Raw genomic sequence first — 17,821 nt, 5'->3', positions numbered from 1 at the left:
GCCGCCGTGAAAGATGGGGAGCGAGTGCGCGTGTGCGGGACGCGGGACGCGGGAGGGGGCGAGTGGGCGGCCTGCGGTGCTCCGGTCCCCTGCCATCTTGAACGAAACCCGGCCAGCGGAACAACAGCGGCTTCGCCCCGCGTCCACCGTCATGTAACGTCGGCCCGAGGATTTTACCCAGCGAGCAGCGAGAAGTCCGGGTGAGTGGCGCGTTTTACTTTCCTCGGGGACACTTTTAAAAAAGTTCCAGGGAAGGGCTTTTAAAACTCGGAGGCCGACGTGTACAAATGCTTTTAGACCTCTTTTTCCCTTTCGAACTAAAATGTGCGGACTTGTGGCGCAGTTTAGGGAATAAACTTCTTCTCATTAAAACACAACTGGATTCTGTTCGTTCGGAACCGTGCAAAATAGCCACACTAGCGAACGAGGCTGAACTTCGAGACTCTTTAAATGTCCATCCTTCCATCCTTCTTTCCTTCCTTCCGTCCCGGCTATAAATGATTCGTCCCCGATCTCTTTTTTTTTTTTTTTTTTAGATAAAACATCCTTCTTTTATATATTTGTACATCCCACGCGACATTCCAGCAGCTCTTTACTTTTCCAGTTGAAGAGGTGGATCTTTCTTTGTTTTGTCGTTTTGCCCGAAATGAATAATTTCCCTCAGACGCGTTTCTGTATTCAGTGTTTCATTTCATGGAATTCCACACTCAGCACAGCAGTGTGCATCATATGCGGATAATAATGGGAATAAAGGCAAAGTTGAGCATGTCTGGCCAGGGGTCAAGTCCAGGTCATCAACCACGAAACTCACAGATGCTGACATTTATCTGACTTTTGGGTTTAGGACCCACATCTAACACTAGATAAGATGAAATAAACACATTCTACACCTTTTGTACCAGGTTGTACCGCTGGGCTGCGTCGTCGGCGCCGACGTGGGTCCAGTGCTCATATCTGCCTCTTGCACAGCAGCGTGACCTGGACTTGACCCCTGGCTGATAACGCTGGAGTGTAAACAGGACCCGGAAACCGACCGATGCCAACAATCCCGCCTGCACACACGCGATGGCGGCCTAGCGGATCACGCATGTCGAATAATCACTTTCACTTCCGGCTGGCGGTATAGGGACCGTACCCATCATGCACGTGTCCAGAATGGTGCTGTCGCTGTAGTACTTCAGTGGACTTTGACAGGCGTTTGTTGGTAACTGTGAAGGTGCTGAAGATAGTCGTGGTATTTCCTGTGTGCGCGGAGATCGTCCCGGAGGAATGCGTGGAATGCCTTGCTTGGCCTCCAACCTCCTGGTTTCTCTGCGCTCCTTATTCAGTGGGGACTGGATCTGGGTCATTTCTGTCCCTCTCTCTGATTCTGCCTGTTAGCTTTTCCCCAGAGAAGCACACACTCCACCCCCCTCCCTCTCCCACACACACACACACACACACCACCGGTGTTCTTTCTTCTTCCTCTTCGTATTTAGCGAAGCTGTCATCACTGTTTGGTGATTTATACTTTTATAAAAAGGGAAAGCGCCACCAAAAGCACTGATTTCAGGCTGGCTGAAACCGAACTTTTATCTGCTCTCATCAAACATGTGTTTTAATATTAGATACTACTGATAATTGTATTGCTCAGTTTTGACACCCATTATTCAGTGAAATATTTGGTGCAATTGTTTTGTCTGAATGCTCATAGAGTTTACAGAATTTTATTGTGGAAGTTGGTTTTAACAAGTGTCCCGTGCATCACGTGGCAAGTTTTCAAACTGCCTGTATGGCTTTTGTCATAACTTTATATTGAACTACCCAGTAGTAAAGCACGACAAGTACTACGTACACGGGCAGTGGTGGCCTAGTGGTTACCAAGGGTGATTGTTAAAAGCAGAGGACACATTTCGTTGTGTTCTTTTCCTGACAAGTTATGCCTTATCGGGGCTCATAGTTTTGTAACTCAAAATCTATAGAAACCGAACGAGAATTGCTGGTGTCTTCCTCTTGTAAGTCGCTTTGGATAAAAGCGTCTGCTAAGTAAAGTAAAGTAAAGTTGTGCTGCAGTGTCTCACAATGACAATATCTTCACTTTCCCTTGGTCATAGTTCTGACCACTAGTGGGGATAAAGATACTTGTTTTTGTCAAAATGTCCCATACATCACCTAGAGAATCGTCTAGACGCCCTTATTCAGAGCAACGTGCATCAGTGCTTTGTAGTCCACATCTGATCTTCATACCTGTATAGCTAGAATATAAATCAACTGGTTAACAGAGACTGTGGGCATTTGCCAACCTAATTGTGTAAAATGTCCCTTTACTGCTGAATCTTTACTAAGCAGGACCAGACAGACGTTACTCAGCAGCTGATTCAGGCTACTATATTTAAACATTTCCTCGGGGCTACTTAGGTGGACATATGGAATGTGGCAGCAGTGCACATTTTATTCCTTCCCTTTCGACATCTCGCTAACAAGATTTTGGGCTCGAGTAGCACATTTTGCGCTGCTCCAGATGTTTCCATTTCAAACCGGAGAAAACTGGTTGAAATGGAATCTAAAAGGAGCCAGAAACTTGTCGTGCAATTGAATAATTAAATTAACAATCATGATGGAGGTTGGCTGGCATCCATCTGGCATCATCCAGCTGCAGTAGTGGCAGTTTTTCCATTTTAAGCACACACCACACTGTCTATATATTGGAATTGGAATTACTTTTTCTTCTGGCTGCACTTGTATATTAGTGTCTAATATATTTTTTTTTCCCATTCTGAACAGATACCAATTTTGGTGGATAAACACATTAAACCAAGAAACTGTGTTTGCTGAAGTCTGAAGTTCTCAATGAACCATCCTAATTGGGTAACCTTTGAGGATGAGGGGACTCCTCTCTCTTCACCCCAAAAACACCTGAAAACACCCTCAACACCAAGCCCGGGCTCCATACCGCGACCCAATGGCCTGAAGCTGTTGCTCCCGCCACCAGGTGATCCATCGCGGAGCCTCAGCAGCCCCCTCGCATCTCCTCAATTGTACTTCAGCCTGAATGGCAGCTCCTGTGTGCCTAGCAACACCCCATTGTGCACGCCGGTCAACGAGACTCCTTCTAGCGCTTCCCCCTTCCATTTTGGCTCCAGGGGGCAACAGGGCCTCTCCGTCACCTCATCCACGAGCGCGGCCTTGCCAGTTCCTGGAAAAACCATGGTTCCATCAACATCGGAGAACACCAGTCCCTTCCCTCTGTTTGAGGATGACCCAGGCCATTGCAGTCCCTTCTGGGAAGAGAGCAGGCACAACCTAGAGTCTGGGAGCTCTTCTTCCGACTCTTCCGAGTCAGGCACCAGCTTGCCCCGTTTCTTCATTCGGACCAAAGAAGGTTATGAGCCACCCCCGGCGGCGCATCTTCAAAATTCCTACTCCTACATCTGCCACAAGCTGGAGCGTCTGCGTGCCAATGAAGGGGATGAGGAGAGTGGAGTTGTGGAAGAAAGAGAGAGTAGGGGTCCTGACTCGGAATGGGACAGAGACACTGAGGTAACAAAAAAGCCATCTCCCTTTCTGCCGCAGGGACTGTTCTGCAGCCAGCAGACAAATGGATGGGCCCTGATGTTGAGGATCCCCGAGAAAAAGAACAGGATGTCTTCCCGCCAGTGGGGACCCATCTACTTGCAGCTGCTACCTGGAGGGATCCTGCAGATGTACTATGAGAAAGGCCTGGACAAGCCATTCAAGGAAGTTCAGCTTCAGCCACAGTTTCGTCTCTCGGGTCCGAAGTTGGAAAGCTATGGGGAGCCACGTAAAATCCACACCGTGAAGGTAGAGCATGTCTCTTACGCGGAGCGCAAACGCTACCACCCAAAGCCCGAGGTGATCCACGAGGCGGAGGTGGAACAGTTGTTGAAGTTTGGGACCACCGAACATGGGGACATGGAGGACCTGGTAATGTCCATCGAGGAGGAACTGATGAAGCTCTCGCCTCCCCGCCAGCAACGCAAGCACTATGAGGAGCAGGAACTCGCGATACAGATAGCAGATCACGTATGGATGAGGCTGGACAAGGACGGGGCTGTGCTGGAAATGGCGGCGATCACAAGGATCCACTGCCTGGCCTTCCTCAACGGCGCGGGGGAATGCTTCATGGCTTTGAATGACCTTGGGTTGCTAAGCAGAGACTCCAGCTATGGAAGCGAGGAAGGCGATGAGGTCTGGATGGAAATCGCAGAGTGCTACTTCCACAAGTGCGTCAAACAGGCAGAGTTCCAGAAGTCGCGGCTGGTGAGGTTCTCGCCGCCCGAAGCTTGCAGAATAGAGCTCGCGCGCTACAAGACGTCGTCCTTCGGATGCAGCGCACCGCCGTTCTCCGTGAAGGCCTCGGTCGCCGTGCAGGGGGCTTACGTGGAGCTGCAGGCCTTCCTAAATTTGTCCTCCTCCTTTCCCTGTCCGGGAGGGACGTCTGAGGCACAGCCGTTGTGTGAGAACGTGCTGATCCGCGTGCCCGTGCCAGGGAAATGGATCAAGGCGTCCCGTACGGTGTCTTTGCTGCGACAGAAGTCTCTAAAGGCCCGCATGAACAGGAACACGTGCCTGGGCTCAGTAAATTTGCTGGAATCTCATCCTGCGATGCAGGTGACTTTTGGTACAGTCAAGTATGAAAATGTGTACGGCGCGATTGTTTGGAGGATTGACAGGCTCCCTGCTAAGAACGTGGGTAAGAATCCTCGGCTATTTATTGTTCTTGACAAAGTATGATTAAGAATATTCTGAAAGAACGACTTGATAATTGTTTAAAGGATTAAATGTGAGGTTTAGAATGGTAGGGTGGTAGTAGCCTAGTGGGTAACACACTCGCCTATGAACCAGAAGACCCAGATTCAAATCCCACTTACTATCATTGTGTCCCTGAGCAAGACACTTAACCCTAAATTGCTCCAGGGGGGGACTGTCCCTGTAACTATTGACTGTAAGTCGCTCTGGATAAGGGCGCCTGATAAATGCTGTGAATGTAAATGTAGTAACATGCTCGCATATGATCAGGTAGATCACAAAGTCACAGGTTCATTGTGTCCCTGAGCAAGACACTTAACCCTGAGTGTCTCCAGATTTCAGGTCATGGTAGTTTTTACTTTTTTCAGTGTATACAGTAATTGTGCGCCCTCTGGTGGTGGAGCAGGAACACTGACATGTTTCTTCTTTCCTCTTTACAGCACTGGACTATCCACACTCCTTGTCCTGCAAGTTGGAACTTGGGTCTGATCAGGAGATCCCCAATGATTGGTATCCATTTGTCACTATTGAGTGTGAGGTAGCAGACACAGTCGTGTCCAAAACAAAAGTGAAGTCTCTCGGCACAGAGAGTGACATTCAGCCCCAAAAGCACGTGAGCAGCAAATCATTCTACCATTTTCAGGTAAGGACATGGCCAAGTATTCTGTATATAACGTTCCAAGTAGTGTTTATATGATATTAATGTGACGTGTGCATTCTCCTTAGGTGGAAATAGAACAGAAGTGGATTGAGACAGAAACACAGAGACGAGCAAACTGCATGACACAGTGATGCATGATGCACAAAAAAAGTGACCAACTTGCCAACACAATCTCGATTTAAGACGGGGAAAAGTTGTACTCAAAGTAACTGGGATGTGCACCTTCATGTTGACTTTGTACTGTGGTTTAATTTACAACAGCACAGCATGAACAACCACCATTGTGTCTAACTTAAGAATATGAAGCCACAGCATGGTGACACATTTATATTCTCAGCATTACAGATGCATTGCACTTTATACTTTTTGCTAATTACTAATAGACGGCTTGTGTTCTAATTATGACAGTTGGAGATAATGAGAACGGTGGATTTTTGGTGTCTCCGTATTTAAAAGAAGCTGAAAAGATTTATCTGAGCACTAGCAAAATCAAGATTTGGGTACTAACCATACCAAATGAATTTATTATTAATGTGAACTGTAACCACGTGACTTTATAAGTACTGTATATGCAGTCATATGTGTATTTTTGGTAAAATTATGGACCAAGCTAATTAAACTGTTCATATTTTAAACTATAAATCATCATTGTGGTTTATTGTTTTTTTTTTTTTTTACATCTGCAGACCACGGCACGTATACACAGTGTCGTATGTTGTATAATGGGTATCGATAATTCGTTATCGATCACGTTCAGCATCGACAATTAAAAGTTGTTTTACGGCGTGAGCGTGCGACGTTTTTAAAAGAATTTTGTAAAAAAAACAAAAAAAACAAAACAAGAAGAAGAAGAAGAAGAAGCGTCTTCACCCAGAGAGCAGGAGGAAGGCTGCGAGGCTCCATCACCTGGACGCATGACGCCGAGCGGGGTCGCTAGCAGCCGGGCTAAAACCGGCCATGCTGTCGAGCGCGAACGTTCTGGTAAGTTCTCGAGCGTAAACCGGCTAATTGGCCAGGCCGATAAAAAACAACCAAAAAAAAAAAACCCACAAAGAAACAAAGACGCCGTCTCCCCCGCAGCCGAAACTGTACCTCTCCGTCATCGACGATGTGATCGAGGGCCTGCGGGAGACGTTCCTGGAGGAGGGAGTGGAGGAGGTGCTGGAAGACCTGCGCCAGGTACCGTCCGCCGTCGAACTCGGAACTTTTGCGGGTCACGAACGGCGAGTGCAACCACGGCCGCTCTGTTTCCGCGCAGCGGTGGGAGGCCAAGGTCACGCAGTCCAAAGCGGTGGAGGGCTTCACGAAGGACGCCATCAACCCGTCCAACTTCGTCCTGCAGCTCCCGGCCAGCTACGCGGAGGCCTTCCATAAACCCACAGGTCAGGAGACCCCAGTTTCAGGCGCCGAGCGTCTCACCGGGACAGCGAACTTATTTCTTCTTCTTCTTCTTCTTCCTTTTTTAGCCTCAGTTGTTATTCCTGCAGGCCACACCGTTCAGAGTTTCACTGCAAAGCCGGTATGTTCGAATTTTACTTACAAATACAGTACAGGCCAACAGTTTGGACACGACTTCTCATTCAATGTGTTTTCTTTATTTTCATGACCATTTACGTTGGTAGATTCTCACTGAAGGCATCACAACTATGAATGAACACATGTGGAGTTATGTACTTAACAAAAAGTGGAGACCTGACCTCCACAGTCACCGGACCTGAACCCAGTCGAGATGGTTTGGGGTGAGCTGGACCGCAGAGTGAAGGCAAAGGGGCCAACAAGTGCTAAACACCTCTGGGAACTCCTTCAAGACTGTTGGAAAAGCATTTCAGGTGACGACCTCTTGAAGCTCATCGAGAGAATGTCAAGAGTGTGCAAAGCAGTAATCAGAGCAAAGAAACTAGAATATAAAACATGTTTTCAGTTATTTCACCTTTTTTTGTTAAGTACATAACTCCACATGTGTTCATTCATAGTTGTGATGCCTTCAGTGAGAATCTACCAACGTAAATGGTCATGAAAATAAAGAAAACACATTGAATAAGAAGGTGTGTCCAAACTTTTGGCCTGTACTGTATATTGATGGGACGTGGGGGCACCATATCAAATAGTCTTCCACGGCCTCCAGCCACCTGCATGTCCTCACTCGACGCGTCCACAAACCTCCTACTTCCCTCCTCTATCCAAACTATGGCTTCATTTCCAAAAACGTGCAACCCAGACTGTCATGGCTGCCCACTGCTCACCAAGGCTGATGGTTAAATCCAGAGGGCACTCTTCGTTGTGCCACCGTGTGCCGCTCTGCTGGGTTTTGCAATGACAGTCACTTCACTTTCACCATCTGCGTCTCTGCCTCCAGTCTTCCTTTTGCCAGCGCCACCGTCTCCAACCCGTACGCCACCGCCGGTACCCGCCCGCTGTTCTGCTCCAGTTCCGCCCGCCTCTTCGCCGCGTCGCGGGGGGGGCATTATTTGATGTCTTTTAATGTGTTTGGTAGAGGACAGGGCCACGTCAGTTATAGTGCTCTGAAGATGGGGACAATTGTGATGATCTCTACCCGGTCTGAATGAAGGGGTCGCGATGACGTAACGAGCTCTGTGGGAATGGAAATGGGGGTCAAGTGACGCCACGGTGACGCCAACCACCGTTTCCTGCTGGTCGGGGTGACATTGCATTCAGCACGCCGAAGAATAGAAGGAAGAGGGGGGGGGGAATTAACCCAAGAATATTCTCAGCCTGAGCAGGAAGGCTTTCTTGGCGCTGAATGAAAGTGGGTCGCGCGTGACGCTGTGACAATGACAGCTTCTCGGCGAGAAGCCGCGGCCGCGCCCTCCTGACCCCCTTCAGATGCCAGATTATTCCCTTGACATCGCTGAATGCCGCCTTTGTGCTTGCTGGTGGGTTGCAGGCCAATCCCGGCGCCATCGCCACGTTCTCGCTCCCGCCCGGCGTGACCTACCCCGTCCACATCCCTGCCGGCGTCACTCTGCAGACGGCTTCGGGTAATTTGACCGGGTGAACGCCGACCTCGTTGTTTCTCTCTCCCCATCTCTCTGACCTCTGCTGTGATGTTCAGGCCACTTTTACAAGGTGAACGTACCCGTGGTGGTGACCCAGGGCCCGGGAGGAAACCGGGCCACGTCCCAGCCCAAAGTCCAGGCCGTGCAGCCGGCGGCCTTCAAGCCGCCGCCCCCCCAGACCGCCGCGGCTCCCTCCAAACCCCCCGGCCAGTCGGAGGAGCCGCGGCCGCCGACCGCGCCCGTCCCAGACAGTCCCGGCGAGTTCACCTTGGAGGGCATCGAGTTCAGCCCACAGCCTCTGGACATGAGCCTGCAGACACCCCCAGCGGGCTGTCCAGCGGGGACCCCGGCAAAGTCGGAAGAGACGCGGCTGCTGGGACCCGAGGTTGAGGAGGACGCGGAGAAGGCGGCGCCCGTGCCCGACCTGGACAGCCCGCTGGAAGAGGCGATCAAGGCAGGAGCGTTCTCCATCAAAGCGCTTCGTTTGGTTCCGCGTCCTCTTTTATTACTGAAATGTCTTGTCTTTAGCGCGAGAGCTTGAGGGACTACAACTACAACGAGCTGGCAGACATCGTGCAGCTGGACGGGCCGTGCGGCGGGAGCAGCGACGACGAAGACGAGGGCGGGGCCGATGCCGGGGTTCTGGGGGAGAACGAGTTCCTCGGCATGATCAACGCCGACGCCCTGGAGGCCCTTCAGGAAGCAGGAGACAGCGGCGATGACGGCAGCAGTGCGTCCAGCAGCGGGAGCGAGAAGCTGGAAGACATCATGCTGGAAGAAGAGGTAAGAGGAGGCGGACTCGAATCCCGAACCGCCAAGGTGCCCGCACGCTGCTGCCCGGACGTCTTTCGTGGCTGCCCACTGCTCACCAAGGGTGATGGGCCAAACTCAGAGACTCATTTCGTTGTGGCACCGTGCGCTGTTCCGTGCATCGCAATGACCATCACTACACTACACTTACTAATTAATACTCGTTTTTTTTGAAGACGCAATAGGAGGTCTGCAGTTTTGCTGGACAAGAAATCCCGATTCCTGTCCAATAGGACCGCTCCTGTTGGGCAATAGGAATGCAGCTTTAAAGTCCTGGTTCGTGGAGCACGTCTCCTCACGCGCTACATTAGTAGGACACCAGGTGTAGCTGTTGCGACGCAGTGGCTGAGACTCTGACTCTGAAAAACGGACGGTTTGGAATTAAAACCTGCTGGAATGAAATAAAAGGCCTCTGCAATAATGTATGTTGAACGTGAAATAATATTTCACAGTAATATAGCAGACTGCAAAATATTTCACAGTAATAAGCTGTATATCAAAATGTGTTCAGTTATTTCACAATTTCCCTTTGGTATTATATATATCAGTCCCTTATTTATTCATATGGTAATTTATTTAATTTAGAGCATTTTGGAGTTCCATAAATGGTTAATGGAACTAGACAGTTATTAGAAGGATAATAAAATATTACACAAGGCTAAGACAGTAGTATGAGTCAAATGATTAATTCCCACTAAGATAACTTTGTCAGCTTTATTTGATTATGGGTATTCATTGTAATCGTTAATTAAGTAATTCAGGAGTATTGGCTTAATAGAGAATATTAGTAACTAGAAATCACACATTTTCTCACACAGTCTGGCTGTTTCCATTTAACCAGGTTATTTATTTGTGTTATTGGTCATTCTATAACCCACTGAAAACCCGTCAGGATGATGTTATTAAAGGCGAGTGAGTGAAGATGCTGCCTAATGCAGGAAATGGCACATTTGTACACCAGACATATTGATCTATTGTCTGCACGAGAGGGGCTGTGCTGGTTAGGAGATCTATCCTGTAGCAAAGGTGCATGCCGTCCACAAGATGAAATATTAACGGTGATGCGAAACCTTACGTTTGGTACCTGATGCTCAGAGATTAACGTGGTCACTGCACAATTGTTGATTTTATTTCCTTCAAGGCATATTGACAAGCTTTTTTATTATTGATTCCAAGTGCTGTCAACTTTAATCTGACAGGACCCACTGAACTCAGGGGATGATGTGAGTGAGCAAGATGTTCCAGATCTGTTTGACACCGACAACGTCATAGTATGTCAGTATGATAAGGTAAGCCCATTCCCGTGTAATAATAATAATAATAATAATAATAATAAATCATTTTGGGACCTGCACGGGGTCGTGGCAACTCCAGGGTTGCGAGCGTGAATCCTGGCTCGGACCCGGCTTGTGTGTGCAGTTTCCTCTTACAGTCTAAAAGCATGAGTGCTAGGTGATTTGGTTTGTGTGTCTCCTCGCCCTGGCCGAGTCCCCACCCTGCGCCTAGTGTCCCAGGATGAGGTCCGGCATCCCAGTTTAGGGATGAGGGCTGTGAGGGTTTTGCATCCGTTGTCGGACGTTTCTGTTCCTGCATTTTAATGCCGGTGCACTGAATGCATTTCACTTCTCTGCAGATACACCGCAGTAAAAACCGCTGGAAGTTCTACCTGAAGGATGGGGTGATGAGCTTCAGGGGAAAGGATTATGTTTTCTCTAAGGCGGTTGGGGAGGCGGAATGGTGAGGCTCAAGGAAGACGTTGCCTCGGCGAATAAACCCCAGCAGATTAAGAAGTTTAAGAAAAGGAGAATAAAGAGTGTTCATAGTGTGTGTGAAGAGCAGATATATGTATTATGCATAATTTTTTTTGTTTATGAGAGAACATTGTTTCCTCACAGCAGCCTCCCGTAATTTTTCTCTATGGAACAGTTTATGTAAGGTTACGTTTCTAATGAGCCCCTATCGTGCTTGGCCTGGATATCCCATTTGTTTGTGTTTTGTTACGCGCAGCCATTAAAGTGTGGCTCATTTGTCTCTGTGATCTTGGAGACGGCACTAACAGTGCTGGCCTAATGTTAGCTGTGCATTATGGGATTTTAAAACAGTCCGCTGACGACTGTGGCTTTTTTTTTTTCTTTTTTTCTGTTCACAATTATGTGCTTATTTTGAAGATAAACTCCATTTTGTCAAAATTTGAGCAAATGCTTACTGTATTCTGAATTAATTAAATTGGTTGCAGATGATAAGTTGTGTTCTTTTTGTGCCAGTTTGTGTATAATGTGCACTGCTGCCCCAGCCTGCTCTCGGTTCCCACGAGATATCAGGGTGCAGAAGATGGATCCCTCCGTGTACAAGACGTTACACCCAGACCAGGACTGGCCACACGTGACTGGATGTTTGCTCCCAGTGTCCCTCGGAGATTAAAGCGCTCAGCCGGCCCTCCAGCTCTTTGCACTTAATTGTTGAGAGCTGCTGTTCCATGGAGAAAGTTCAATATTCCCGAACACCTGGAGTCCAGACAATCTTTCTTTCTCTCCAACGTTTCACATATATAAAAATCTATTATTTAGAATAAAAAGGTCTAATTGTGGCATTTTGATGCTCTTCCTATTACATTCTACGGTTATTGGTGGCTAATGTTGAATGTCTCGCCAAAAAAAAAAAAAAAAAAAAACCATACCGTTTTTTGCCAATATTTTATTACAAAAGTTGAATTTGAAGAGTATGTACACTATACAGGCAGCACGTGGCGAGGCGTCAGGTGCCGGCTCTGCTGAGAAAGCAGCCCTGCATCTTGATGTGGTAGGTGTAAAACTGCAGCGAGTGGGGCTTCCTGGACGGGTCTTTGCGCTTGGCTTTGCCGGCGTGCGCTGCCCGGCCCTGCCCTCGGCCGGCGCGCGTGTGGGCGTGGCGTTTGCAGCGGCTCAGGAAAAGGCACACGTCCCGGCGGCACGCGCGGGTGAAAATGGTGTACAGGAAGGGGTTGCACAGCGAGTTGATGGGGTAGAAGAGGACCAGCAGGATCTTGGAGTGGGACACGGTTATCAGCGGCATGTTCAGCGCGGCCGAGATGGCGAAGAAGGAAATGGGAGCCATGCACAGGAAGTCTGTGAAAATCAGCACGGCCATGCGCTTGGCGATCTTGGCGTCGCCGCGGCGCGTGGCCACCTCGGGGTTGCGCACCCTGGCGTAGATCCGGCCGTAGCAGTAGCAGACCACCAGGAACGCCGCCACGTTCAGGAGCAGCACCGCCACCACGTAGCCCTGCGAGGCCGCCGTCTCGATGTCCATGGGCAGGCACATGCTGACCTTGGTGTAGCTGCTGACCCCCAGGACAGGCAGCAGGGCCACCAGCCCGGAGAAGCCCCAGCCCGCGGCCATCAGGCCCAGCACGTGGCGGAGGCGGAGCCGCCGGTCCATCCGCATGGCGTGGGTAATGGTGTGCCAGCGCTCCAGGGTGATCAGGGTCAGGGTGTAGACGGACAGCTCGCTGGCGAAGACCGTGAGGAAGCCGGCCACGTGGCAGCCCGCTCCCGTCTGCCAGGCGGTGGCGTGGTTGTAGTACTCCTGGCGGGAGTAAAAGTCCACGAACGCAATGATCAGCAGGTAGAGTCCCATGCAGAGGTCGGCGAAGGCCAGGTTGCACATCAGGAAGCGGGAGACGGTGAGCTTCTGGTGGCTGGAGAGAAGGACGAAGAGGACGGTCAGATTCCCAGACATGGCAAAGACGGTGATAATCCACGTGACGGAGCGCAGGAAGGCGTAACCCAGCAGGTCCTCACAGGGGTTGAAGGCGTCGGGCTCCGGCGTGCACTTGATGGGCGAGCTGTCGGCACAGAGGTCCAGGTCCGGATACTGGAAGCTGACGTCGTACAGGCCGACCGCCTCGCTGCGGCCAGAGAGATTACGTAGACTGAGTCACGCAAGTGGCCGCGCGCTAAACCGCTGCCGTTCGGGCTAATGAAACCGCGACTTACGCAACATCCAGTACGTTATCTTCGTTACACAGCCTTGTCAGATTAAAACGTGCGACCAGCTCCGTATCTCTGCAAGGAGGGCAGAAAAATGCCGTTTTTAGGTAGAAATGCGCAGAAACAAATCTTGCTTTACATTTTGAGTCGTCCCATCAGCAGACAGAATGTCTTGTTTCCAGCCTCAAATCAGTCTACCGTTTACATTTCCGGCATTTACCAGGCGCCCTTATCCAGAGCGACTTACAATCAGTATCTACAGGGACAGTCCCCCCCCCAGAGACACTTAGGGTTAAGTGTCTTGCTCAGGGACACAATGGTAGTAAGTGGGATTTGAACCTGGGGCTTCTGGTTCATAGGCGAGTGTGTTACCCACTAGGCTACAGCTGAGTACGGAAAAGACGGCACCTTTTATTGAATAACCAACGGGACGTTGATTTATCGCTCGCCACATCATTTTGGAGCTTGGAACAGGCGGCTAAAGGCGTTCTAATCAGCAGAAGATGGCCTCTCCTGTACCTGCTACTACTCCTCCAGCTATGGAAGGCACAGCAGTGGCTGGGGTAGGTGAGCTGGGCCTCGTGGAGCTCCTGGAAGTTCTCCAGAGGGGGCAGGGTCTTCAGACTGGGGGTCGAGAGCGCCATCAGCACTTTCACCTTCCTCAGGCCACGCGCCGGCAGAGCGCGGAGGGCAGTCGACGACACGTCACTGCATAGCACACCAAAATGTTCATGAGCGTTCCGCACAACTCCATATTTACCCAGACCCGGTAACACCACGGTCCCAACATTGAGACACGGTTCACTTACAGCACGCTCGGCCCAGTGGCTCCCTCGAAGGCGTCCTCGTGAATTTCGCAGAGGCGTTTGTTGCCTTTTAGGACTCTGCGGGAAGGAATCCATGCAATATGTGTATTAGTGCATTATATTTAGTGTTTAAATCGGATCTCTGACTGTAATATGACTGCTGGGTGGTAGTAGCCTAGTGGGTAACACACTCGCCTGTGAACCAGAAGACCCAGGTTCAAATCCCGCTTACTACCATTGTGTCCCCGAGCTAGACACTTAACCCTAAGTGTCTCCAGGGGGGGACTGTCCCTGTAACTACTGATTGCAAGTCACTCTGGTAAATGTAAAATGTAATATTTGGCGCAGTTTAGTGTTGGAATACAAGTCAGGTCAGAGTTAGAAAGATCGGTTTGATAGTTTAGGCTGTTTGGTCCGGCACGGTTGTGTACTTGCAATTAAATAACACGGTTCGCAATCAATGTTTTGTCTGGGCTGTTTATTTTCCGGAACAAAGATTAAGCCGGGCCTTCAGCCGGATAAAAGGTTTGTAACAAGTTATAGCGGCAACAGTCAGTCAAAGGGCTGCAAACCAATAAACAAATGCAGGATACTCACAGCTTATCCAGTTTTGTCCCGTTGAACGCATGAGTCCTAATCTCCTTAAAGCCATTTCTGACTAGATTCCTGGAAAAGAACGTTAAAAATCATGCCTCTTATGGCTTTTTTTTATTTTTGAGGTTCAACATTTTTGAAAAAAGCAGAAAACGGATGAAAGGTTGATGTATCTAGCCTGGTGGGCTTCATGGTACTTACATGTACACATACTCCTCACTCATGCCTCTGAAAGCGTTGGAGGGGATACCGTCAAGATGCAGGTTGTCTCCCATCTCTCTGCACACATGGAAAACCAATTGTGTTTCATCATTCCCCCCGAACGCCATGGCAACGCCTGTTCATTCAGCCAGACTGGTCTGAACCAATAAAAAAACCCACAACTCACAGAAAGAAGTATAACTCCTGAGATGAAATGCTGTTGAGATCAGGGAACTGGGTTATGGCTGTGTTGCAGATGCTTCTGGAGAGGAGAAAGGAAGTGCAACAGTGAGACACAAACCTGTAACACCGTGACAGTTACCGCATTAACGGACGAGGCAGGTTTCAGTTTGAGGAAGGGGAGAGAAGTCTTACAGGTATCTCAGCTTGGGCAAGTCGGTGAACGCCCCGCTCTCAATAGCCACGAGCTGGTTGATATTTAGGATGGAGCTAGAACAGGAAAACGTCGCAGATGAAACTAGGCAAATAATAATGATTTCCTAGTTAAGCTTGACTGTGGAAAAAAAAGTTGTAAGTGAAAGAATTGAAAAGTATTTACATTTCTGCGAGGCTTCTGAGGGAAATGAAGGCCTGGCTTCTTATCATCCTGATCGAGTCGCTTTGAGAGATTTCACTGCAACACAAAAATATTACTTCTAATGTAATTATACAGCGGCATGATATGTACATTGCATGCCATATACTTCATTAGATGAGATCGGGCATTTTGGAAGCTTTGTAGAATTTATTACTGCCCAGCACTGAATAATTCACAGCAACCTTTTGTGGCCATATGGATTTTCATTAAAAATACATTTTCTTTCCTTCGGATGGCAGGGTTCCCAGTTGGCAGAAAACATTAGAACCTTGGGATGAATGAACTGGTTTGACTCTCGTCCAAAAACATTAACTTTGGGGAAAAAAAAAAAAAAAAAAAAACTTTCAGCATTCGGTTCTTCAAAACAAGCCGAGTGGAGAAGGCCCTTGTGACATGCCCTTCACCGTTGCCTTTTTCATTATTCCACACCCCTATAAACAAAGCCATGCACTACTCTGCTATCTTAATTGCATAATTAACAAAGCACTTTGTTACAAAAACACACAAAAACAATATTTAGATTCTATCTTGTAGAAATTGCCCTCCAATAACCACTCGCCCTCCTTCTCCCTCTTGCTCGCGGCAATTTTCACAATTACCTTCGCTCACACCCCAAGAAACTTTTAAAAAACCAATTAGAGAAGATCATCAAGGAAAGCGTTGTTGGTTCTGAGAGAACGTCAGAACATGTCAGACGTGGTTTTTTTCTTTCTTGCTTTTTATGGGCAGATCTTGTGCCCAGCAATCACTGACAATTCGCTTCGCTTTTGGAAAAAAAAATTATTGTGTCAGATCTTCCAAACCATGTCCCTTTCTTAAATAAATTAAGACAGACTTGCAGCTCTTGGACAAGGTGTATTAATACTTGGAAATATGGCAGCAATGTTGGAAAATCTTGTGGACACAGATTGCAAAATGGACGCAATTTACTATTGTAATATTTCCATCATTGTTTTAATTAGGCATTGCTAGAAAATCTGCATAAAACAGTCCTCCATCCATTCCAGAAACACACAAATAAAGAAAGCTGCTTATTATCACGTAGGTCCCTCTCATGATGCCGTTAAACATCAAAACATACACCCCAACATGCCCTCTGAGGCATCTGGTGACTAGATGTTATCAGCAGATGATTGTGAGGTGGGTCTCCACCTTCTGATGGTGCACATCATAGTTAACATGAAGGTGACCACTGTGGGACCACCTGGACACACCCCACAAGACAGTCACGATCACCATGACAACATGGTCTCCACGTGTTTTTAATGGTGGCTGAGATCTTTAATAACAAAAAAAAAAAAAAAACCCACTACACATTCCCACGTCCCATGCACCCAGTCCGCATTTCAACATTTTACAGGTTTGGAGGAGAGTTGCAGGTACGACACACGCAATGGGACTCACATTCTGGACACGTTCAGCAAACCTTCGAAAGATCCGCTCTGGACCTCCGTCAAAGGCAGGTGAATGAACTGCCTACAAGCAGACAAAAGACAGGAAAAAAATGAGCGTCGCGTCCGCGGGCGACACGTCCCACCCCGACCCGCAACTTACAGACTGCGCGTCGCTCCGCCGCCGGACCCGGACGCGAGTTGCGTGTCCCGGGTGCAGCGCAGGCTGGCGGGGGTGCAGCGGCAGATCGGCGGGCAGGCGAGGCTCCAGCAGGGCCACAGCGCGGCCAGCAGCCACAGGCGGCTCCGCATGGTCCCGACGACGCCAGGGACACTGGATCCATTTCCACCTGCGCGCTCCAATAAGTGGGGGGACGCGCGCGCGCGCGCGCGACGTCACGCGCGCGTCCCGCGCCAAGACGACAACTGGTGTCAGCCACGCTCGCTTGTCTAGTTGGTTATTATTATAATGGACTTCTTAATTTAAGTGCTACTACCCCTTCCATGTCGTTGCTGCATAGATAAAAGTAAGTTATTTCCCTCTTCTATAATGAGCAGTCAAGAACCTACACTGCCATTCAAAGGATTAGGGTGATTTAGGGTGATGTACTAGAGACTGTACTAGTGTAAATTTGGCCAGTGCAACTCTTTTAAGAAGAACTAAGATCACAGAAAATGATGAACGAAGTCACAGGCTTTAAAGAAAGTGAAGTGATTGTCACACGTGATACACAGCAGCGCAGCACACAGTGCACACAGTGAAATTTGTCCTCTGCATTTAACCCATCACCCTGAGTGAGCAGTGGGCAGCCATGACGGGCGCCCGGGGAGCAGTGTGTGGGGACGGTGCTTTGCTCAGTGGCACCTCAGTGGCACCTTGGCGGATCGGGATTCGAACCAGCAACCTTCTGATTACGGGGCCGCTTCCTTAACCGCTAGGCCACCACTGGGAATCTAAGACTAGTTGTTGCAGATCTAGTACCTCTCTACATGTGTGCAGATATTGCATCCTATCCAGCCACTTCC

The 17,821-nt window shown here is 48.9% G+C and overlaps 3 protein-coding genes across 3 annotated transcripts; 2 read left to right on the top strand and 1 right to left on the bottom strand.

The window, feature by feature from the left end:
* Nucleotides 1-29: 29 nt before the first annotated feature.
* ston1 (stonin 1) lies at nucleotides 30-6,045 on the top strand. The gene is made up of 4 exons (XM_028988499.1): nucleotides 30-200; nucleotides 2,764-4,693; nucleotides 5,190-5,392; nucleotides 5,476-6,045. The coding sequence occupies exons 2-4, from the start codon at nucleotides 2,830-2,832 to the stop codon at nucleotides 5,539-5,541; spliced, it is 2,133 nt and encodes a 710-aa protein (XP_028844332.1). The 5' UTR covers nucleotides 30-200; nucleotides 2,764-2,829; the 3' UTR covers nucleotides 5,542-6,045.
* Nucleotides 6,046-6,367: 322 nt separating this feature from the next.
* On the top strand, nucleotides 6,368-11,207 carry gtf2a1l (general transcription factor IIA, 1-like). The gene is made up of 9 exons (XM_028988502.1): nucleotides 6,368-6,391; nucleotides 6,491-6,589; nucleotides 6,669-6,792; nucleotides 6,877-6,929; nucleotides 8,316-8,409; nucleotides 8,484-8,881; nucleotides 8,956-9,210; nucleotides 10,437-10,526; nucleotides 10,871-11,207. Exons 1-9 carry the CDS (start codon nucleotides 6,368-6,370, stop codon nucleotides 10,976-10,978), a joined length of 1,245 nt encoding a protein of 414 aa, XP_028844335.1. The 3' UTR covers nucleotides 10,979-11,207.
* A 784-nt stretch (nucleotides 11,208-11,991) lies between these two features.
* Nucleotides 11,992-16,871, bottom strand: LOC114795295 (lutropin-choriogonadotropic hormone receptor-like). Its single transcript, XM_028988386.1, has 9 exons — nucleotides 16,809-16,871; nucleotides 15,366-15,440; nucleotides 15,182-15,256; nucleotides 14,994-15,068; nucleotides 14,807-14,884; nucleotides 14,609-14,677; nucleotides 14,015-14,089; nucleotides 13,638-13,913; nucleotides 11,992-13,123 (listed from the first exon to the last, which is right to left on the bottom strand). The coding sequence occupies exons 2-9, from the start codon at nucleotides 15,410-15,412 to the stop codon at nucleotides 11,992-11,994; spliced, it is 1,827 nt and encodes a 608-aa protein (XP_028844219.1). The 5' UTR covers nucleotides 15,413-15,440; nucleotides 16,809-16,871.
* Nucleotides 16,872-17,821: the final 950 nt, after the last annotated feature.

Source organism: Denticeps clupeoides, chromosome 8, assembly GCF_900700375.1.
Source record: "Denticeps clupeoides chromosome 8, fDenClu1.1, whole genome shotgun sequence".
NCBI classification, from domain to species: Eukaryota; Metazoa; Chordata; class Actinopteri; order Clupeiformes; family Denticipitidae; genus Denticeps; species Denticeps clupeoides.
Note: the sequence above shows the minus strand (reverse complement) of the source record. Positions and strands in the feature narration are given on the sequence as shown.